Source organism: Lagopus muta, chromosome 2 (assembly GCF_023343835.1).
Source record: "Lagopus muta isolate bLagMut1 chromosome 2, bLagMut1 primary, whole genome shotgun sequence".
NCBI classification, from domain to species: domain Eukaryota; kingdom Metazoa; phylum Chordata; class Aves; order Galliformes; family Phasianidae; genus Lagopus; species Lagopus muta.
In genome coordinates this window covers 54,780,903-54,799,725 of record NC_064434.1, presented here as the reverse complement: position 1 = coordinate 54,799,725, position 18,823 = coordinate 54,780,903, and the positions used below count along the sequence as shown (strand labels likewise).

Below are 18,823 nucleotides of genomic sequence, written 5' to 3'. Positions count from 1 at the left end.
GTAATAGGCACAGTAGGCACGAGAAATACTGCAGGGATTGCTATCTAGAACTTGACGGATGAGTAAGTCACTGTTTTAATAGTTGTGATTTTCTATTGGACCTTTAAATGTTTACGTGTTGAAAACATCAAAAGGAGACAGCTGATTTTTGTGTAATCTCTAGAAGGCAGACATCCCCCCACAGGTCTGCTTTTCCGTACAGTAGACCTCTGCTCCTTTTACTCCGGAGGTGCTGGCTTAATGAAACTGGAAATCTTGAAATGAGAGTTTTACTCCAGTGACGATGTTTTTCTTTCATCTAGTCTGGTTTATATTCACAGTTTGCAGACTAAATAGCCATGTCTATGAAAAGGCTTAATCAGTGGTCTGCATATAGAACTGAACTATGTGTTCCTTTGTTGAACTATATTGCTTAAACACTACTTCAGGGTGATTGCTGATTGGAGTGTCACATTAAACGTCTGGAAACAGGGAAGAGTTTAATCTACTAAAGCTCTGAATATTCACAGCTGCGATAGAGGTCAGTAAGAAATTTGACATATAAAATACATTATAGCATTCTCTGAAATACTAGGTTTTTCTGGGACATCATATATTCCAAGTTATTTTCTCAAGTGGAATAATGACATTGTGAATAAAAAAACATACTAAAATGGTGAAAGGAAGTTGCTTGTGAAGCCTGCAGGTACAGTGGCAATGGGTACCAACAGAAAAAAATAACAATTTTTTTTTTTTTTTTGTCAATTTAGCAATATTTGAGTATTTGAATGCACACAATTTGAGTATGAAATTCACAGTAAAGTTCCACTAGAAGGTACTTCTTTCTGGTAAGAAGAGCAAGAGAATATCAGTAACTGACTGCTATATTCTTCATCATTTGGGTTCAGTTAGAGAGAAAATGTTGATGGCAAGGCTACAGTGACACTCCAGAAGTTCCAGCTAAGGTCCAGACAGGAAGGATGATGTGTTATTGCCTAGTTAGAAACCATTCCACTCCATCCATTTCAACTTGATCTAATTTCAGTGTGTATGTCATTCTCTAATTTGTTAAGTCATATTCAAAATTTTTCATGTAATTCCTATTTCTGTTCTAAACACGTTTCCTCATGTTACTCTGAGTTTTTCATCTTGTTTCCATTTTTTATACTTCATCACACAGAGGGTGGTGATGCGTTGGAACCAGTTGTCCAGAGAGGTTGTGGATGCCCCATCCCTGGATGCATTCAAGGCCAGTCTAGATGTGGCTCTGGGCAGCCTGGTCTAGTGCCTGGCGACCCTGTCCACAGCAGGGAGGTTGGAACAAGATGATCTTTGAGGTCCTTTTCAATCCAGGCCATTCTATGATCCTGTGATCACTACAATCTCTATCTGGTTGTTCCTAGTCTCCCTATTTTTCCAGTCATTGGCCATGATTTTTTTTTTTCCCCCACATTCACTTTTTTCCACTCGTAGCTTGCATCACTTTTCTGTTCTGATCCTCTTCTGCTCCTGCTGTTCATGCTTAGTTTCTGTGTGTGATCTGTCACTCAGTATGTGTCCTCTTGCATTCTCTGCTTTCACTACAAGTTTTCCACAATATAGGTTTTTAAATAATCTCAAATTCTTCTTTTTCACTGTTGTTCTCCTCTGTTGTATTAATGTTTGAGTCTTTTAATCCTTGTTTTTCAGGAAGTAAAAAGATCTTTTGAATGGTTTAACTTGGGCAAATTATATTTTTTTGCTGCTCTTTTTGAAAGTAAACTTTTGCCTGCTCTTTTCCAGTTTCCTCGTTCTACCTGTATCTGGAAGGGGGGGGGAAGTGGAATTGACCTCAGGAAGACACTTCATTTGAACTCATAATTGCAAAAACTCATTTGTTCAATTAGCCAGAAGCTGTTAGCTTTGAAAGCAAGCCTTGAGCAATGTCCAGTGCCAGCTAACTGTTGCAAGAGAAACTGCTAGCCCCTCTGATAGTGCCTGATGCATATGCAGAAGTGGTAACTGGCTGTAGCAAGGCAAACTGTTTCTGCACCTTCAGGGTTGGGTTAGTAAATTGTAGCAGGTCTGTTTTGTTAGAGCTGCAAAGAATTGGCCCATGTTGGAGGTAGAGCAAGCTATTTGATATTCCTGAGTATGTCCTCCCCCTCCCCACACACTATCAAACCTTAAAAATGAAGCAATTGTTCTGGTCAGACATAAGTAAATATTTTTACTTTCAACATTTTTCAGTGAAAATTCCTACTCCCATTTTCATGAAAAAAGTCATATTCACCATCTGAAACTTTACAAAGAAGGCAGTACTTATACAAGGAAGACAAAGTTACCTGGAAATCCTGACTGTGGTTTCTATTACGAAATAACCTTTCTTTTAAAGAGAAAATGTTAAATGCTCTTGTTTGAGGAATTGCTTTCAGTAATGGCTTCAGAATGGATGTGTTTAAGTACTGTAGAAGGTAACTTAGCTTATTGACTTTTTTATTTTTGTAGATTGTATTATTTTCATGAGAGTGAGATTGTTAACATCTATTGTTCATTGCAGTTTATAATAGTATAATGTCATACTTTTCCCTAAACTAAGTATTCTGAACTGGTATAATTTAAATACAGTGGAGTGACATTTTATTTTGAGTTTTGACAAATGACAGTTTTATTTCAGTCTCAGTGGCTCAGACTGTTCCTTAAAGGCAACTGAATAATAGAGGAATGGAAGAGACTTTCTTAAATCATTACATTTGGTTTTTTTCCTTTCTTTATTACCCTTTGTTGCTTCAGATGCTTGCTTGCGTAAGTAGTAGGACGTGGTCAGAGTCCTGGAGTTCTGGTACTGTTCCCAGTGCTATGATATGTTGATAATTCTCTGTAGCACCACCACCAAAGATCCAGTGTGTGTGCTTTGGCAAGCTGTACTATGCTGCAAATTCTAGGTCATTTTATGGAATTTATGAGTTTCAAATAATTCAGCTAATTATAAAAAAAAAAAAAAAAAAAAAAAAAAAGAAAATTACTTTCAGTACTGTGCAGCTCTCTAAGGACATTTAAAATTTTTTTTTTTTCTCATGTTATTCTTGTGTGCTGTGGAATTTGAATGGAGAAAAATACGGTTATTCTGTTTTTAAGGGAAACTTAAAGGCTAGCAGCTGTTGAGATTTTATGGTGTCCATGAAAGAATAGAAAAAATTTGAAGCATGTTGTAATCAGTATTTTGAAATAGATTATTACAGTGATGTTTGTATGTATTAAATGTTAATGTAAATCTGCATACATGTGGGCAAATGGATGATAGATTCTTCAGAGCAGGAGATTATATGTAATCACGCTGGCATCTCTTCATCCGCTGTCTCATGGAAAACCTATGATTGGAATTTTATTTTATTTTTTCAATCTTAGGGCCTTAAATTTAGTTTTAAATTGTAGCATATAGGAAGGAAAGTATTGTTGTGATGCAGGCCTCAGTTACTTAATTTGTTTTTCAGACAGAACTGTGTCCTGTCTGTACTGGTGTTACTGCTGATAGACTCAGGTGCACCACCAGTAGGGCACTTGAAAAATAAATGGAGTCATGAAACACTTGGAGCAATCGCTTGATGTGATGGTACAAAGCACAGTGCCAGTGCCCTGTCTTTTCTCCTTTATGCAATTGGTGAATGTTGCTGTATAATTGGTAGGTGAAGGTTTAAGTGACTTGCTTGTGGTTATATAGAAAGTCTGTGGCAGAGGGAGGGATGCAAACCATATCTCCTTAGATCAGAAGACATGGTTACATATACGTTTTTCCATGCTACTGCTGGTTTACGCAGTACTTAACCCCTTCCCCCACTACTGCTTTATGTTTCTGTGTTTTTTTGCTTTGTGTGTTTATCTGGAGTAGAAATAATGCAGGTTACTGCAGTTTATTGGGAAGTTGGCAAGTAGAATCTCTAGTTTGAGGATAAATACTAGAATTTAATACACTTTTTTAATATATATAATACTAGGAAAAAATGTTCCGAAATACCTTCATACTGAAAAATCGTTTTCCAATTCTGACAATGAACTGATACTGCACAGAAATATAAAAAGTGGATATTCTTTAGTATAAGAAATATTCTTTTTTTTGTGACAAAAAAATACATGTGGATTTACTGGGATTCTTAAGAACATGTCGTGTTCAGTATAGGAAGCGCTCAGCTTTAATGTAGAGGTGTATATCAGAATCAGTAGTTTTAGTAATTTCACAAGGCATACAAAAACCTGAGTTTTAGACCCTTGTTGTTCAAGGAAAAAAAAAACAGGCTATCAGTAAAAGAAGAGATGACTGAGAGGGGACCTGATCCAGGTTTATAAATACTTGAGTGTGGGTGCCATAGTGGTGAGGCCAGTCTCTTTTCAGTGATGAGTGGAGACAGGACAAGGGGAAACGTCTGGAAACTGCAGCATAGGAAGTTTTGCATGAATGTGCACAAGAACTTCTTTACAGTGAGGTGATGGAGCACTGGAACAGGCTGCATGGGGGGGTTGTGGAGTCTCCTTCTCTGGAGATGTTCAAGACCTGCCTGGATGCCTACCTGTGCGACCTGCTGTAGGGAACCTGCTTTGGCAGGGGGGTTGGACTCGATGATCTCTGGAGGTCCCTTCCAACCCCTACAATTCTGTGATTCTGTGAAGAGGATTGCGTGGATGCTGCATTTATTATGTGAATAAGCTAGATCTGCACTTTTAGAATGACCTTCATATAAATGTGTACCACTTATGCTCATAAAGTTGGATGACTAAGGGAGGACGTTCTTAAATAAATTAATTTCGTTTTTCCTGGCAAAGTAAAGTTCAAAGGTTCCTGTCTCTTGGAGCTACAAAAACAAAAATAAGCCCCAAAGCAAAATAAACAAAAGGCACAAAATATGTTTTTTTTAATCTGCAGGTGGTTGAGTAAGCCTGGATTTATTTAAATAAAGTTACCATCTGAGAGGCATGGATGCAAGACATGCTTGACACCTTGATATATTTCCTATCTTCTTATTTTTCTTTTTTTATTTTAGTTCAGGCGTCGTAAAGATTGAAGTTCATCTTTCTCAGAAGCAGGATTCACAGTGTAGTGATACAGTTTAGTGTAAGGTTTCAGGGCAGTTACCCAATTTAATGAAGGGAAGCAAATTGGGAGGAGCAGTCTGTGTGCATAGGATTTGAAAAAGGTGACATTTTGTTTCTACTGTTAAAAAGATCCAGACATCTGGATCATAGGTGCACTACTAGTGCTAGTGCTCATTTCTACAGTATCAATGTGAACACTTTTTCCTCCCTATTTCACTTCTTACTTATGTTTCTTGAGATAGCATATGTTTAGCAGACTTATGTTGTTTATATGTGCCTCTAATCTACCTGGGAACAGAGCAGACTGACATTTGACTGTTCCAAGTGCTAAAAAAATAACTCTTCCATGCCTCCAACAGAATTGAAGATCAATTTTTTACTTTCATTGAAACTAACAGAATGGTAAATACACTAAAAAAATACATTCTCAAATCTTTTTTATTTGGTAAAGAAGGTAAAATAATCTTTTGCTTTCTTTGTTTAAATCTTTTGCAGGTAATCCTTTGAGCCATTTTTACAGTGGAAACCCAAATCTGTGAAGTTGATTATGGTAAAGGAAGATGGTTGACTTGTCCGTGCACTTCTGCAGTTCCACCATGAACACCCTGAGAGGCTGTTTTCAGTTTTAAAAACTGCTCTGATGTTTTAGTTGGTTGCTGTATGTGTATATCTGTCTCCTCTTTTTTAGTCTGCGAGTACTCCACTATGCCATCAGATTTCAGGGGTTGTACTACTAATAATTTTCAAGTTGCAGCAGGTGTCTCTGGTAAGACTTCTTGACCAAATCAAAAGGCTCTTCAGCTGGAAGACTATAGGGCAGTCACAGGATATGGAAAAGCAAAGAGGAGCATAAATGTTTGTTAGTTTCATCAAACACTATCACAGTTGTACTTGAGTAATGTCAGTGCAGGTCTCTCTGTTCCCTTTGGTATTGGGCTCGTCCCAATGTAAAACTGAAGCAAGGTGCATCAGTGCCTGTTTTAGCATGTAATACTGTTTGACCCATAGTTACGGTTTACTTGTAATACAGGTTCAGTGACATCAGTGTAGTTAGTATCTGAAAACTACTTAAAAAAATGAAACTATTTTAATATTTTAAAACATTCTTGTGATGACTGTCATATTGACAAGCCTTTATATTTTTCTAATTCATGAATGACCCTCTCATTTTTGCTTTTTGTATAGCCAGAGTAAGTGAAATATTGGAGCTACTTTAGGACTTCAGTTAAGAGTCATTATTAATCTCTATTTCATATACACTCTTGGTGTTAGGAGAAACATTGTCACTGAGTTGCCTGGGTTTGCATTTAAGAATGTCTAAATGGCATATGGTTAGAAGAATGTTTATCAAGCTTTTCTTGGCAAGAAGTTTATCTCTTTTTCCTTTGGAGGTCAATTTTCTTGCATCTGCTTTTATCCTAATCAGATTGGGATTACTGCACCTACACTTTTTCCAGGGTTGTAGCACATTCACTTGCCTTAGGATACTTAGCTTGTTGATTCAGAACTGTTTCTTTTGGGAATTATATCAGCGTTGCGCACTGACTTCCTTTTAGTTCCAAGGTTCAATTTAAGGATTTGTATTTATCTGTTAAGTGCTGAATAGCTTTTGCTTTGTCTGCTGAAGTGGATAAGGGTTTATGGTGCAGTTCTCTGTAATACTCCATAGATTAGATAGTAAAGTATATGCTCTGTTCCTAGACTTCTGTCCTTTGTACTGATGTCTGTATCTATTAATCTGTAATGGCACCTGCAATGCACAAAATCAGGCTTGATCCTTATCTTAAATGAGCTATTTGATTTTATTGTACTTAGTTGTGAAAACAGTGGAGTGAAAAAATGGTGTTTGACATTTCTACCAGTGGTATTACTAATAATTACTGTGTGATTATTGCATCTGTTTGAATGCTGCCTTTACAGGGTAGTCCTCTATGGTTTGGTTTGGCTTTGTATGTGATCCTGGTCTCCTTCCTTACTCCAGCCAGGTGGAAATGAGTGCTTTTTTTTTTTTTTTTTTTTTTTTTTGTTAGTGACAACAGAACCTGTCTGCTGTCAGTGAACAATTATTTTACTTTCTCTTGCTCTTTGTAATTTTACTTTTTTAATCTTTATTCACCTTTTAATGTTTTTAATGTCTGGCTTTAGGTTTCAGTGTTTGTTTGTTGCATTGTGTGAATGCTTCAGGCTTTAATTCTTTTTGTTCAGCCCTGTTTTCAATGCTAAGTGTTCTGCATATGGAACCTTTTCTCCTAACACAATCACTTACTTGGTGTGACATGTTTCTTCTAGGTGCATAATTTAATGCTTCAGTTTGCAGTAAATATTTTAAGTTGTGTGTGTAAGGTAGTTCTAGTGAATTTTTTTCGTCTTTTAAACTTTGTCTAGAGAGTGAGTAGCATAGTACTTTTGAAGGTAATTATTTAACTTGAAATTAATGTTAAATTCTGGATTCGTGGAGTATATTTCATCTCCTGGTACCATTAACTTTGGATCAATCTAAAACACTCCAACAGCTGTACAGATTGAAGCTTAACTGATAAATTGGTTAGAGAACATAACTTTTTAAAAAATCTGGTGACTTTTGATATTGGAGATCAAATTTAACAACTATTGCTAATGGATTGTAAGTGAGATGCAAGGTACACAGTAACAAATATTTTCTTTCATTGATTTCTTTCAACTTTTTCATTGTTGTTATAGTAATTCTTAGTTCCTAGCAGCCTGATTGCAAACATGATGTTTCCTGAGAATTAACTGTAATTCATCTTTCAAGTGACCTGTAAAACATTCATGTCTAACCAGAAGTTGAAGGCGATGTCTGACTGTAAATTGTTTCAGTTGAAATGAGAAAAAAAAACATAACTTCTCTGAAAAATTTTTACTCAAATAATTAAGTTCTCATTAAAAATAAAATGGTGTAAGGGACCTGTTTAGGTAGGTACTCGAACATGAAAGAAAATCTTTGCATTTATCTATTAGTCCTTGCCAATTATTTATGAGAACTTTTTCCCTGGCTCTTTACTATTTGTCCGTTTTAAAATTTATACTTTTTGTGAACTGTGCTGTTGCCTTTATTTCTCTTGATACCGTTTTTCCTTATTTGGTGCAATTGGTTTGCAATTAGTAATGATACGCATGCAGGCTAATTCTTCCAGAGATCTCCAGGCTACATATAACAAAAATAAGTATCAACAGATAAGGTAAATGAGGAAGATGAAGTTACATAAGAATTCCTCAATCAACAGTTGTTTTTTTTGCTTTAAAAAAAAAATTCTGAAAAGTTGCATAACAGCTTTTATGGTGTGCTATTACAGACGTGTCTGTGGTATTCCTTTTCCGTACCTGAAACAAACCTTCAACAGGCTTGACCACAACTTTACATACAACTTGTACAGAGCTATGATCGTGTGGTTTTAGAGGTGTAGCTGTCATACTTTAGGATGCAGTAAAGAATTAATCTGAATAAACAGGACCAAGTGGCTCCAGTAGTTCATCTTACAATAGTAACCTAAAATACTTAAAAATTAACTTCTTATTCAGAGTGTTCACTTGATTGTGACTGTCAGATGTTGAGTATTATTTGAAGACTAATAGCATTTCTCCAGTGTTCAAATGCTTCTGTAGGTAAAGATCGTATAAAATGTTCAGTTTAATTCTGAATTCAGGTTATTGTTTTTCTGTCTTGTGTATATAACATCTTTGAAGAGATGTAGTCATAGTCACTCATATTGTAAAGCTGGAAGTCTTTTCTCTTAAAAGAGGGAGGAAGGAGTTACTTAGCATGTTAAACAGAGAGTTGTGGAAAGAAAAGAACTAGTTTACTATTTTTATTTATGCTGCTCATCAGGTAAATAACTTCTTCAACAGATTCCAAGGAACTGTGCTTTTAGGTCTGTTGAATGTAGTTTCACAAAGTTCAAAATCAATCTTACTGTATCTGTGTTTTCATGTAAATTATGGTAAAAAATTGATACCTTTAAAAGGGAGTAGGTTGTTCAGTTCTGGTTTTCATTCCATAATTACATTTAAGTTAGCTAGCTTAAGTGTTGCTTGGCTTCTTTGATGTAGCTTAGTTTGAGTCTGCAATCTTTACAGGTTTGTGGGAAGGCCAAGTAACCCATCTGTATTTTCTGCTGCTGTTAGCAGTATCTGACTACTTTTTATTCCCCACCTTGTACGTAAAGGTTCAGCAGTATTGAGACGAAAGGAAAATTGCAAGAAAGTATTAACCTGATCGATTAATGAGCAGTTATAAAGTATTTTCTTCATCCTCATGTTTTCTGATATGCCTCTGTCATTCTGCAGAACTACTGCCAAAATAGCAATGCTCTTAAACAGTGTGGCTGTCATGTCAGTGCTTGGAGATGCAGATTAGATATTCAAAATAGAAATGTTTGTAGATCAGTTTCTTACTTATATATATGACATGTCTATTCAAATTGAAATGTGAAATTCCATAATTATCACGGACTGGTAATTTTGGGTGAAAGAGAAGGAATGTAACCTGTTAAATTTTGTATGTAACACTTGTTAGTTATGGCTTGAAGTTCAAACATACTTTTTGTCTATTACTAGGAAAATCAAGGGATTCCCGATCAGCCAGAATGGAATCTGAAATTGTACCAAAAATTACCAAAATGACAGTGTCTGGAAAGAAACAGTCGATGGGATTTGAAGTTCCATGGTAAGCTGAGCCCACTTATATCAAGGTACATCAGTAGCTCTTCTTTCAGACTGATGCACCTGTAGCAAGCTTTCTTCTTCTTTTATTTCTATTTTTACAGCAGTTTTAGTGTCACTCTCCAGAACAAACCATCTCAGCTTCTTGTTTGACTCACAATTACTTTCAGAAGATGGTACCTCACGTTTTGAGTTTAACAAATCCTTTCACTATGAATAGTGTAGAGAGATATCAGCTATTCGGATTATTTAAACATCCGCTTCATAGAATACTGAACATTCTTGGGGTTCGTTTATTTTAAATTTAGTTTGCTAAGTGGAATTATGAAATTGATAAATCTTAACTGTAATTGCTTGTTCTTCAAAGGAAGTAATACATTTAAGAATAATTTATGGGGAAAATAATCACTTAAGACTAAACTGTCTTCCTCTGCAGCTTTTATTAACTTTAACAGGTGTTCAGGGTATAACTGTTGTAGAGAAGTCAGTCCTCCTTATGCTGAAATAATTTTGAGTAGTAATTCTAATTTTACCCTAACTTGGAACTGCTGGGGAGATGTCTCATTAAGAGTGCAAAAACATGCTGAATCAGAGTCCACCTCCCTACAACAGTAGCCAGGACAGGTCAAGCATGTTAGGAATATGTTCTATGAAATGTCACTGCATGTAGCATTCTGTGGCTCCTCCATCACCTGATTTTCCTTTTGGATTGGCCTGGTTTCTAGTAACAATATTTAATGCAGTTTTTGTGTTTGGATATGCTTATTGTGATTTTGAATTCAATCTTATTATAGTCACATACTTTGTGCCAAGGAATAGCATGGTTATCCTCAGGAAAATAGTTCACAAGCATAAACAATGCTAACATCCCCACCTCAGCTGCAGTATTTGCATTTCTGATCTGGAAAGCATTTTGAGGAGCAAGAAGATAACGTGGTATTTATTTTATAGTACCTTGAGCATGTTTGGTGTAACTGTGTAGAAAGTAATGGTTTTACCTAGTTTCCTAAGTGCATTTAATACAGGGGTGTAAGGCTGATATCACTATATTCTTAAAACTGTTAAATGCCTTTGCTGAATGAAGTTGATGTACTTCAGCTACTTAGATACAATAAAATGTAAATTAAAAATTTCTGGGATTTCAAAATCCTCTTTCTGTGCTGTTTGAGATTTGCAATACATCAGAGGAAACATTTTTCTTCCTCTCACCTTTGCTGATTAGTGACTGTAATTGCCAACAGTTTACGGGCTGGTTCAGCCCCCTTCTGTGACTAGCAGGGAGGAGGGATTTTGCAAAATCTGTGCCTCTGGAAAAGGGAACAGGGGACCCCAGAATAATTAAAAACAGTGGCAACGATCTGAGGAGAAACAAAGTAATTTACTAAATATAGTATTGGAATGCAAGATACCATAATACAATATAATTAGAATTTAAGCTAATAAATCAAATATAATGAGAGAGAATGTCCGAAAGGTGGATAGGCCTCACTGCAACACAGAGGTGAGATGTGCAGTCCGGTTGAGCAGCAGGGAGATGGGAGGAGAGCCAACAAAGAAAAGCGGGTGAAAAAAAAACCCATCAGGTGACCTTGCCAGGAGTTCTATCTACTCACTGTGACCACAGAGTCCTCTGGGGAATGTAGTTCTTCTCTTCTGGACAGGTACCCAGAACTTGAGCATTAACAGTTAAACTCCCAGTGCACTACATGATGTTATGATGTGGAATACTGAAAACCAAAAATCATGAAACCATGACAGTAATGACTGATTTGTATTAACTTAATGGAATCTTCATTTTTGGTGAAGTTCCTATTTCACTGCTTAAATAGTTCTTCATAATGGTAAAATGATGTAGGTATAACTTAATGAAAAGTAATCATAAAGGAGTGAAAAAGATCTGCCACTTAATCTTTCAATGGCTGGATAGGGATAGTAGTGATTGCATTTTTAGCAGTCATAAGATAATGGCTATATGAAGTGTTTATTAATAAGAATAAATACAGAATTTAGTCTCTCTTATTTAATGACTGCCCCACCTTCTGTATGTGTCTGCTTTGTAGGGAAGGATGAAGTAGGAACGTGTAGGCTCATGTGTAGGCTGGAGAAATTCTTGGATAGGCTAATGGGGTGACTCAGTCTCAGAGGAAAAATAGTTATCTCTGCATGGTTCTCAGCTGCTCTGCTTCTCTTTAGGGACACTGACAGTTTGTATTATGCTTCCTTCCATTATAGTGATATACTTTTTTTGTGACAGAAAATAAAACCTAACCTACTACTGATATCTTCAGGTTTAAATCTTTGGTACTGTGAAGATGTTTATTTACTTCACTTCACTTGATCAGCATTTCAGCAATGCTGCTAAAAAAGAACAAGTCTCTTTTTCCCCACCCTTTTCAGAGGGTGGTAGGTACAGGCTGCTTGGAGGAGCTGTGGGTACCCCTTCTCTGCAGAGATTCAAAGCCAGATTGGATGGGGCCCTGGAAAGTCTAATCTGATGGTTGGCAGCCCTGCCTGTGGCAGAAGGGTTGGAACTGGGTGGGCTTTAAGGTCTCTTTCAACTCTAACCATTCTGTAGCCATTCTAACCATTCCTATAGAAATCATGTGGATGTTAGACATCTACTTTTAAGCTAGTATAAATAGGAATGGAGTGGTTTATTGAAGAATAGAAGGAGATTTTGAGAAGAACCAATCAACAAATATGGCATAAAGTCTGACAGAAATTGCAATGTTGTCTGCATGTTTTAGGAATCACGCTTGTAGGAACCTGTGATGACCTCCTTTGTTGTCTATGGACCACTGGAGCAGAGTGACATGCAGAACTGAGGGAGGTGGCCTTGACCATATGCTTTCTTCTCTACTTAGGACAGTGTAGCTTATTCTGCCTGATTCCTAACATATGGAGCCTCATTTCCATTTTCCTATAGTTTCTGTGTAAGGTCTATGCTAAATATATTGAAGTTACCTGAAGCACTAGTGTTGCCTTGCAAGCTTGTAATGACTTTGTAGCTTTTATGTGTCCACTTCTAAACTTGAAAAGCAAACCCTTTTCCCTGTCTCAACTCCTTAAGTATGAGAGTTTTTTTTTCTTACTCATTTATCTGCTGGTTTCTTGATAATTTATTTAAAGATAAATTCTTGGGGAAAGCAATAGATTTATGCTTATTAATGCCTAAGAAGGATTTTAAAATTATTTTTTAGATTCTCTTTGTTACTTATGCACTAATAAATGTACTGCAGAGGGCTTATAATAATGTGTTTTTCTAAGTGCATAGTTTGTATCTCTGACTGAAAGCACTCTATTAGAAATTGTTCATGGGAGTTTTGATAAACTTGAATTCTAAACCACGTGTGATGTTAGCCTTTGGAGTTTGCACTTCATGCTCTCATTGCTAAATGTTTGTATGCTGTTGGTGCAGGCATCATTCCAAGGTGATTCTACGGTATGTTAGTTTTGTCAACTTTTATGGAATTTTAAAGATAATTCATGGGCCACGTTTTTAAAAACAGTGGTCTAGCATTAACAAAACTGACTATTTGAATAGCAACTCAGTCTTTATGATACCAATTTTGTTATGATGCATGACCTCGTAATAATAAATGAATGAATAATAAACCATTAAAGTGTGAATGGAGTCTTAGAAGGCATGAATTACTCTGAGCATTGATTGCTTTAGAAACTGTCTCTGGAAAATGGAGTTTGCTCACTTCTGACAAGCTGTTTTTCTGGTGCTTTAGCGAGATTAATTACTGGGCTTTCTCTTGTCAAATTGTGAAGGAAAGCAGAAAAAATTGTGAGCAAAAAAGGGTGATTATTTTAACCAGCCTGACCAATATTTTGTAATTAATAATTTTGAAAGGGGAAATAAATGTAGACATTCCTGTAATGACTCTGTGTACTCCGAAAGAGTCGGTTGTATAAAAATAGTTCATGAAGCATCCAGACTTGAAGAAAATAATACTTAAAAGCTAAATCTTCAGCAGGTAAACTTTCAGGTTCTTCTCTGAATGTCGGTAGTGTGAACCTCAATAAACACAGTTGCGTGAAGATGAGTGTCTTTTAGCATGTTTTATAACAGCATATGTTGTATTTCAGAATTTCTTGTTCCCAGAAAACAGTGATGTAACCATAACATTGTACTCAATTTAATCTTACGGTCTGTGTTGGCAAAGATAACATAGGAAGTGTCTTGCCTCTGGTTTCTACTAAATGTTGAACTTTGCCAGGCATTTGTCTTCTGATTGCTAAGAAAAAGCTGTGGTGAGAGCTTTGAACACCTGTAGCTGAACTGATGGAGATCAAGCCTGTATTTAACAAATTCTTATGCACAGTGCAAGCAAATGGTTAGGAATTGCTCTTCCTCCAAATAGAAATGGCAGATCTTCTGTTATCATAGATGTTTTCAGATTTCCAGAATGTGGTAGTATCTGAAACCTTTAGAAATCTAGCTGGAGTAGTCTACTAACAGTTTCAAATTTTCAAATACTTTACCCCTGAAATAATAGCAAGGCTAGTGGCTAGAGTCATGTTTTACTCATTATTTCACTAGTATATTATCTAGTGCCTTTTCTTGAACCACCCAAATACATACTCATTTTGACATCCAAGAGTAGTGGTAGTCACACCAGAAGGTACTTAATCATGAGAGAATAATTGTTTAATCTTGTCTTGATTCTTTGAGGAGCTGTAAGTGGTTTGAATTCTGCCATTCCACATTCATCATATTTTTGGAATTCGTACTGACATTGTCTTTGGCTTAAGGGAAAATCTGAGCTTCTGAGACTAGAAAATAAAATTATTACTTAATTAAGTAAGTAGAATTTAGAAACGTACTAATAAATTGTCTTTCAAAATATGTTTTTGTTTTTTAAAAAGCTTTTGAAAGCTATAGGATAGCATGTTTTTTGATCACGTTACTTCAAGTTTCATCTAAATGTTTTCTTTTCAATGTTTTTCATTTTTGAAAAATTGGTTTTGGAAGTAATGCAGACTGCAAAGAATACTGGATTGCTGAATGCAAAGGCTGTGTTTGTTGCTTCTTTCTAGAAATTCAAGTGTTAGGATGCTAAGAAAAAATAATGACACCAATGTGAAATACCATATTTGTGTTGTACTGTAACATCGTATTAGCAACCATCATAATGCTTCGTGTGAAAGTGATAGATGTTGAGCTCACACTGAATTGAACTTCATCATGGGGGGGAAAAAAAGATAAGAATGGTAATCTTGCTGGAAAGCACCTAACACAAATAAGTTTTAAATAGGTTAATATATGATTCAGGCCAAACTGGTCTGGTGTGCTTCGTATAATTAAGGTGTTTTTAAATACGTTGTTAGAATGTGTAGAAAACTTTGTCTTGCAATTCTGCAGTCCTATGATTTTTTTTTTTTCTATCAACATGATTGTTTTTCTGTCAGTTTTAATAAATTATCTCTGAAGACAAATTAGAGAAAATAATTGTGCCATTCCGAAGTAGATTTTTCAGTTCAAACTTAATGTCCTATTAAGGAATTAAAAAAAAAAAAAAAAAAAAAAAAAAAAAGCAAAAACAAATAAACAAGCATTTTGTTCAGACTGATAGAAATGCATTTTTCTTTATCAGCAAAACAAAGCACAAATAACTCTAGTGCCTTTTTTTTACGCAATAGCTCACTCCCTTTTCTATAACTGATGAGACATTAGTTTTTAGAGTTTAGGAAATTAAGTGCTTCCTTTTATAAAGAATATTTGGCTTATCACTATACGGTGTTACATATTGGAGCTCATCTAAGCCCATAGTTGATGACATATTATGGCTAGTTTCCAGATATCATAAGATCAAAGGATCATAGAATTGTTTGGGTTGGAAGAGATCTTTAAGATTATCTAGTTCCAACCCTCCTGCTATAGGCAGTGACACCTCCCTCTAGACCAGGTTGCTCAGAGTCCCATCCAGCCTGGCCTTGAATACTTACAGGGACCTCTTTGATCAACCTGTTCCAGTGTCTCATCACCCTCACATTAAAAAAAATTTCTTCCTGATATCTAGTCTAAATCTACCCTCTTCCAGTTTAAAGCCGCTCCCCCTCACCTTGTTGCTTCATGCTCTTATAAAAAGTCTCTCCCTAGCTTTCCTGTAGGGCCCCTTCGGGTACTGGAAAACAGCTATAAGGTCCCCCTGGTGCCTTCTCTTCTCCTGGCTGAAGAGCCCTCGCCCTCCCAGCCTGTCCCTTTAGGGAAGATGCTCCACCCCTCTGATCATCTTTCTGGTCTTCCTCTGGACTTGCTCCAAGTGCTGCATGTCCTTCTTCTGTTGGGGTCTCCAGAACTGTATGTAGTACTCCAGGTGGGGTACAGAGAACAAAATCACCTCCCTCAACTTGCTGGTCATGCTTCTCTTGATGCTACCCAGGATACTATTAGCTGCCTGGTTTGCAAACACACATTGCCAGCTCATGCTGAGTCTTCTGTCAGCTGACACCCTTAAATTCTTCTCTTTAGGGCTGCTCTCAAGCCGTTCTCCATTCTCCACCCACCCATATTTGTGCTTGGGATTGCCCTGACCCAGTAGCAGAACCTTGTACTTGGCCTTGTTTAACTTCGTGAGGTTGGCCTGGGCACACCTCTCAAGCCTGTCCAGGTCCTTCTGCATGGCATGCCTTCCCTTCAGTGTGTCAGCTGCACCACTGAGCTTGGTGTTCTCAGCAAGCATGCAGACGATGCCCTCTGTGCATGTCCCCTATAAAGATTTTAAGTAACACCAATCCTTGAGAACAAATCAAAATAAAAAATGTCATGAATGTGTGACCAAGGGCAGTAAACTGATATTGTTTTCCTTTAAATAGTTTACAAAATTTTAATAGGATAACTTCATGTAAATAGACTTTCCAGAGAGTTGTGTATCTATTTTGCAGCAGCATAGGTACTGTCCAACTCCTGCTACCTCCATGACATAAACCACGTGTGGTACTTAGCATGTTGGAGAAAATGATGATTGTGTATCAAGTCTTGATGCACCATCCCAGCTTTAAGTTTTGGATTAGTAGCCAAGAAACAAGTATGCATATTTCTGCTTTGGGATCCTCACAATAAAGAGCAAGAACTTGGCTTTGGCCTTTATAAAAAAAGGTGTCGAAATAAATCATTCTGATATAGTCCTTGTAGCTAGACTCTGAGTTAATAAAGGGAGGGGTATAAAATGGCCGTCGTAGCTATGGCTATAATTAGAGGCTAAATTTCCATTCATTGTGAACGTTTACTAGGCTTAACAGTTTAGACTGTAATGCTCGAATTGCTTCGTCAAGTAGACTAGCTTGGTTGGACTATGTTGTTTCCTGAGAGGAAATGGAAAGGAACTAATACAATGCAAATACTCCTGTGAGTGCTGATGCAGACAGAAAATGAGAAGTAACGTTGCACTGAATTATCAAAAAAAAAAAAAAAAAAAAAAAAAAAGAGGTACTGTGACATGGGATTCTGAAGTACGATACCAAAATAATTTGAATTATAAACATTGAAAAGAGGAAAACTGAAGTTTCCTTCTTGCTGGTATATAAATGAGATATGGAGACTGAAAGATTCACTCTGGAAATGATGATAGTTGTATTAGCTTTTGGTAGTGCTTCAGAAAACCTGCTACAATCGGTTCTACAGAAAGTAGCCTGCACCACAGTAGAACTGCCCTGGAAAGGATTTCCAGTTTTCCAGGTGAAGAAGCCCCTTTTCCTTGTAGGAACAAACAAAAAACAAACTTTTTCAATATTGATCAGTGTGACTTCACAGAATTCCAGGAGTTGGAAAAGACCTCAAAGATCAAGTCCAACACCCCTCTAAAACAGGTTCTGTACAGTAGGTCATGCAGGTGGGCATCCAGGATGAATATCTCCATAAAAGGAGTCTCCGCAAGCACTCTGGACAATGTGTTCCAGTGCTCCATCATCCAAGTTCTTCTGCATTTTTGTGTGGAACTTTCTGTGTTCAAGTTTTAAGCCATTGCTCCTTGTCCTATTCAGTGTACACCACCGAGAAGAGCCTGGCCTCATCCATTTGCCTCCCACCTCCCTTTAGATACTTAATCAACGTTAATCGGATACCCCCTCAGTCGTCTTTTCCCCAGGCTGAACATACCCAGGTTACTCAGCCTTTCCTCATACAGGAGGTGTTCCAGGCCCTTTATTACATTTGTGGTCCTCTGCTGGATTCCTTCTAGAAGATAGCTGTCTTTTTTGCACTGAGGAGCCCAGATCTGGGCACAGTATTCTAAATGTGGCCTCACCAGGGCAGAGTAGAAGGGAGGGTAATCTCCCTTAAGCTACTGTGTGCTCTTTAATGCACCCTATGATACCATTGGCCTTCTTGGCAACAAGAGCACACTACTGGCTCATTGGCAACCTGTTGTTCACCAGAACACCCACATCCTTCTCTGCAGAGCTCCTCTCCGGCACGTTATCTCCTAACCCAGGCTGATGCATGCGGTTATTCTTTGCCAGATGCAAGACTCCATACTTGCACTTGTTAAACCTCATCAGGTTCTTTCCTGCCCAACACTCCAGTCTGTCCAGGTCTTGTTGAATGGTTGTACAGCCTTCTGGTGTGTCAGTCATTCCTCTCAGCTTTGTATCATCAGCAAACTTGCTGAGGGTGGACTCTACCCTTCATCAGGTCAGTGATGAGGGTATTAAAAAAAAGATGCTGACTTACCTGTTGTGATTTTGTGGAAACGTTGCACCTTAAATTGCAGCTCAGATATGCTTTATTTCTAGTCTTTCTATATTTTGCTGATCTTCTCACAATGGAATATCACTCCATTCAGCTGTACTCGTTACTGTAAGTGAAAGCTATTTTAGGATGTCTCAAAGCTCATTTAGGTAGCAGTCTCACTGCAGAGAAGGACAGTCTCTGTTGTAGTCTTTTCCCTCCATGTTAAAAGAAGTGGCTGTGAGAAGCTTTTGTTTATCAGAGTGTCATGAGTTTTGCAAGATTATTTATTTTGCTTTTGTGTATAGTACTTATCTGAAGAGATGTGAAGAGCTGGTATTGTGAAGTTTGTATCCAGTTGCTTATTACTTCCACCTTAATGGACTTGTTGCGACTTATTATATAGTATTTTTCTGAGAC

At 37.1% G+C, this 18,823-nt stretch overlaps 1 protein-coding gene across 3 annotated transcripts in view; it reads left to right on the top strand.

Moving 5' to 3' along the window:
• HBS1L (HBS1 like translational GTPase) overlaps positions 1 to 18,823 on the top strand; it is a 64,536-nt gene that overhangs the window by 27,085 nt on the left and 18,628 nt on the right. For 2 of the 3 annotated variants that reach the window (XM_048936738.1, XM_048936735.1), the window contains one exon: positions 9,622 to 9,730. In XM_048936738.1, the coding sequence (XP_048792695.1) occupies positions 9,622 to 9,730 (109 nt within the window). Of the gene's footprint in view, positions 1 to 5,617; positions 5,705 to 9,621; positions 9,731 to 18,823 lie in introns of those variants that run through there. The other variant, XM_048936736.1, reaches the window with a different exon arrangement.